Source organism: Copidosoma floridanum, unplaced genomic scaffold (genome assembly GCF_036245765.1).
Source record: "Copidosoma floridanum isolate Cflo_tuat_1 unplaced genomic scaffold, Cflo_Japanese_pri ptg000006l, whole genome shotgun sequence".
Lineage (NCBI taxonomy): Eukaryota > Metazoa > Arthropoda > Insecta > Hymenoptera > Encyrtidae > Copidosoma > Copidosoma floridanum.
In genome coordinates, this window is record NW_028321883.1 from 18,839,484 (window position 1) to 18,843,992 (window position 4,509).

Below are 4,509 nucleotides of genomic sequence, written 5' to 3' on the forward strand. Positions count from 1 at the left end.
TTGGTTTCGTAATTTTGTATTTTTGTTGGTGAGATATCTACGAAGATGGAGATAATAGCTCATAAAGTAAAACGTTAGTTTTCATGCTTGACACACACAACAGGATGTGTATTGTACAACAATAGGAAGTGCTTAGGAGGAAAAGAGGGAAAGTTTATAGACAAGTTGTCAAAATGATACTCCTAGGTTTTTGTGACAAAATTTACTGTCATCGATCTAAAATATAATATGTTTACGAACACTGTTCACGAACATATTGGAACAATCACTCTCTCGATACGTTTTTTACGGGGATGTTGGCTTACTTTTCAGTGGCGTGATAAGTCTTTGTCTTTTGAGAACTAACATTTATTTATAAATAAAAATAGTAATTATAATGATTATTATAACAACAAATATCAACACACAGTATTAAGGAAGAGGTGAAGATTAAATGATTGTTAGTTCATAATTTGTTGAAGGAAAAAATTTATTCAATATTTTTGTTCTTTAACGGTACTTGATTGTCAAAGAAGTAGATTAGCATTGTACATTCTGCTTATAGTCGCATACTTTACTTTGTGGGTTGAAAACTAAAACTGTAGGACATGTTAATTTTTGTCGCTGCAGGTCAGCTGTACATTGATAAAAGACGTTACAATCGTGGGGGTCTCCTGTTAATTCACCCACAATATTACAACTATTTGATTGTTTTAACGAAGCAGCGGATTTTTGCTGGGGAGAACCCGCTCCACGAGAGTTTCGAACACTCCTTCGGGACTTCTGCTTTGGATTTCTCGGTAACAAGTTCTCTCTACTATAATCAGATACGCCATTTTTTCTGTAAGCAAATGGGCCACTTTGAGTTGAAAGAGCTTTGTTGATGGTATTGAGCAGCGGCCACTTTTCACCGCAGACGCCATTGAAGTCGTCCATATCTATGCTCCAGATCATCATACCTCCGAGGTCGTTCTTCTTCACGTAATCCGCCTTTTCTTCGATGGACCTAAGATAAAACAATTCAAAATTCAGTCACTCATACCCGATAAATAGACATCAGCAAATAAACGAATGTTCTTCAATGCACAAGACGTACTGTTCGTTATCGAAACTGATCCACTCGTTGCCTTTATAAGCGTAAGGTACGCGCTGCTCCTCGTCGAATTCGCAGGTCCAGCGATCAGAACTTCCGCAGACCTCGTAATAAGCTAGGAAACCTTCTTGTTTAGTAAAGGTTCCTGGTTGTAAGGCACGGCTGCTGGGAGCACCCACTGCGTGGTTGGATGGATTGGACAGAGTAAAACCTCGCGCGTAAAAAGGTATTCCCATGATGATTTTTTCGGCTGGGGCGCCTTTCTCGATCCAAAGCTGGATCGTCTTATCCTTTGAAATGAAGATTCGGAGAATATTACCAAAACCCCATACCATATGATCGTTTGATTGTAGCTATACTTACGACATTGAGATCGTCCGAAGAGTACAGTGGGGAGTTGTGGCCGGTCTTTTGGTCCCAGTGGCCATGCAAGTCGTACTCCATCATGTTGATGAAGTCAACGTACTTGGAAATCTCAGCAACGTTGTAAGAAGTCCTGGTCTTTCCTGGGGCTACTCCTACAGCTATACTAAGGATCAGATCCTTGGGTTTGAAGGCTTCGTTCAGCTCCTTCAAAAACAGAACAAAGTTCTCCTTGTCCACGGAAGCTCCATCTCGTTCAGTTGGGTATTCCCAGTCTAGGTCGAACCCATTGAACTCGTGTTTTACAACAAAGTCGACGATGTTTTTGACTAGTTTGGAACGCAAGCTGGGGTCTTTCATCACGTTTGAGTACTTCACACTACCCTCTTCCCAACCACCCATGGCTACCATCGTCTTAAGATGCGGATTGTCCAAACGAAGTTTGTTGAATTCTTGGTAGCTTTTCGCACTTCCGGGTTCGAGGTCCTTAATCGTGGCATCGGTGTTGAGACCCACGAATGAGTAGATCAAGTGGGTGCAGAGCTTGGGGTTGACGTCGTTTATGCCAAATCGAGCTTTACCTTGGCGGTAAACGGCCCAGTTGGTGAAGTAACACACAACTTTTTCTAGAGACAGTTTTCAAAATTTAATTTTTTTTACTAATTTTAATAAAGAAACTCCAAAAAAAAGTAACGAATTATTTTACTCACTATTATAGACAGCTGTGGTGAGAGCTAGCAGCCCTGCCAGAACAAGGACGATTGCGCGCATCTACAAGTAAAGAAACAGAGTTGTTTTTTGTTTAAAAATGTACATTTTTTAGCTAAAAAATTTTGTTTGTACATTAAATATAAAAATTCTTATTTCTACGAATTTTTAACATACATCTAATTATATGCATGCGACACATGGTTGTTAAATAAAATATTTTTAATTTTCGGCCTTTTTTGACAGTTTTTGACGAATTCAATAGATTGGACTTTAGTTATTTCGTTGTAAATTTTGAGGATAATTCAATGATTTTTGTAAGCTTTTCTGACTACTTGTCACCATACGAGAGTACTTCCTACGAGAGTAACTCTGTATACTATAATAACATACAGAACTAAGCCAGAAAGACAATGAAAATTGAAAAATTAGAAGACAATATAGAAATTGGAGAGAAATGCATGAAGATGTTTTTGAGATACATAGAAGAGTCTATGATATATATTTATTTAGTTTTACTGGTTTATATACTCTTCTATTTGTATTACTGTTTGATATATTTATACTTTTAAATTTAACGTAATATTAATTAGTAGCTGCATGTTCTATTTTTCTGAAAAAGGTGCAGTTCATCGAAACAACTGTAACGATTTCTATTGGAAAATAACGCAAATAAAAATCAGTTAAATCTAAAATAGTTTTATTTAAAAAAATAAAAATTCATTGCTGGGACAGTCACTCGTACAAACTAGTCAACTTTAATATAAATATCATACCGTCCAAAGATTTGTTTGGATCTCATAAAAAAAATACTAATAACGTCCACATTGCACCTAAAAGTATTAGTTTATTCAGATTTGTAAAAGCTTTAATTTGTAAGACAGCTTGTTGTGATATGATGGTTTGTTGGTTCACTATTCTTGTGGAGTTTTTGTCAAGATGATATTTTTTTGGAATACTCACAGGACTTATTGACATTAAACAAAAAAACAACTGTAAAAATCTAGACTTTCGAGTTGACAATTTAAGGAATGACTCATTATTTTTTGCATTGAAATCATTAACTACAAAAGAATTTATCATAACTCATCACGTACTATATTGTTGCTTGAAAATTCATCTTGAATTTATCCTAGATACTTGGTCATTTTTTATAACTAAACCACACAATGAAAAAGTAACAACTAATTACTGGTGGACAGAAAAAAAAAGTCATAGCGTCATGCCTTTATGTCACCAAATAATAAGATAAGTAAGCTCGAGTAATCATTTCTTCGTCTACGTCTCTTATTATTGACAACCACTTTAAGCATTAAATTGAATTTTTCGTTGCATTATAATCCTATCGAAAGACTTGATCACAATTTTCTCTTTTGCACTGCTTTGAAGAAATAAGCGGCTACTCAAAAAAAAATGTAGTTTAAAATCATTTATCATTCGACACCCAAAATATTAGCAATTGCAGTTAATCTATCTCAAGTTAAATTTCAATCGATACTATGATTAGTCAACTCAAAACTTTAATACTAAATTTGTCAATGTACAGTCTATTGCACTTTGAAATAACTACACACGTACATCTAAATTAATTACAATCACTAATAGTGAGAACAGCAGCCATTAGCTGACAGAAACTACAGTTTAACAGTCGATCGGACACAGTCACCGTCTCCCCTTCTCTGTCCCCCATCACTCCTCGTAATCAACAAATTGAATATCCCAATTATACCATAGCGTCAAGCTTCGTCTTGGAAAGCTTAAGTGCTGCTACAATAATGTAACTCGGCGGGAGAGCATCAGTATTGTACCGCTGATGCAGCAGTAGCTGCTCAAGACCTCCCCTTCCTCCCTTTCAACGTGAATAGTATATATATATATATATATATATATATATATATATATATATATGTACCCTAGTCAAAGTACAGTGAATCACAGTGTCTGGAGAAATTATCTTTGGACAATGTCTAGCAACGGTGGTGACGGTGGCAACATTGACAGTAAAGGGGTCGGGGGCGATCGAGGATGGGAGAGCCCATTAAAAGTTTCGCATCTCAAGCTCAAAGCTCTCAAGATCAGCCGTGTACGAGTTTCGGGTGGACTAGCTTTGCGAATCTCCGAAGGAAGCGCTCGTTTGCCTATGATCTTTCTATCTGTCAGGTACATTTGGCTTCAGTTTCAGAATCGACAAGTAATTGAGTTTAGGATCATACGGTGATTGGCTATCCTTGCAAATTTTTTGTTTTTTTTCGGGGTGGGGGAGAAAGGGTACTTGGATGATTGGAGAGTCTATCGGAGCTTTTTTTTATATTATGTACTAGAACGTAATACATGACACGAAAATTGCAGAAAATGATGTAAATGTT

General features: G+C 36.5%; 1 protein-coding gene across 1 annotated transcript; it reads right to left on the reverse strand.

Moving 5' to 3' along the window:
- Positions 1-468: 468 nt before the first annotated feature.
- Positions 469-4,070, reverse strand: LOC149375576 (chitinase-3-like protein 1). The gene is made up of 5 exons (XM_089598593.1): positions 4,056-4,070; positions 2,146-2,206; positions 1,436-2,061; positions 1,076-1,362; positions 469-985 (listed from the first exon to the last, which is right to left on the reverse strand). The coding sequence occupies exons 2-5, from the start codon at positions 2,204-2,206 to the stop codon at positions 520-522; spliced, it is 1,440 nt and encodes a 479-aa protein (XP_089454719.1). The 5' UTR covers positions 4,056-4,070; the 3' UTR covers positions 469-519.
- Positions 4,071-4,509: the final 439 nt, after the last annotated feature.

Bases quoted from the DNA above. Each gene is read 5' to 3' on its own strand.
- LOC149375576 (XM_089598593.1), bottom strand. From the start codon at position 2,206: ATGCGCGCAATCGTCCTTGTTCTGGCAGGGCTGCTAGCTCTCACCACA. The intron at 1,363-1,435 runs GTAAGTATAGCT...TTCATTTCAAAG, and splicing joins CTTCGGACGATCTCAATGTC to GATAAGACGATCCAGCTTTG. The intron at 986-1,075 runs GTACGTCTTGTG...GTTTTATCTTAG, and splicing joins ATCAGTTTCGATAACGAACA to GTCCATCGAAGAAAAGGCGG.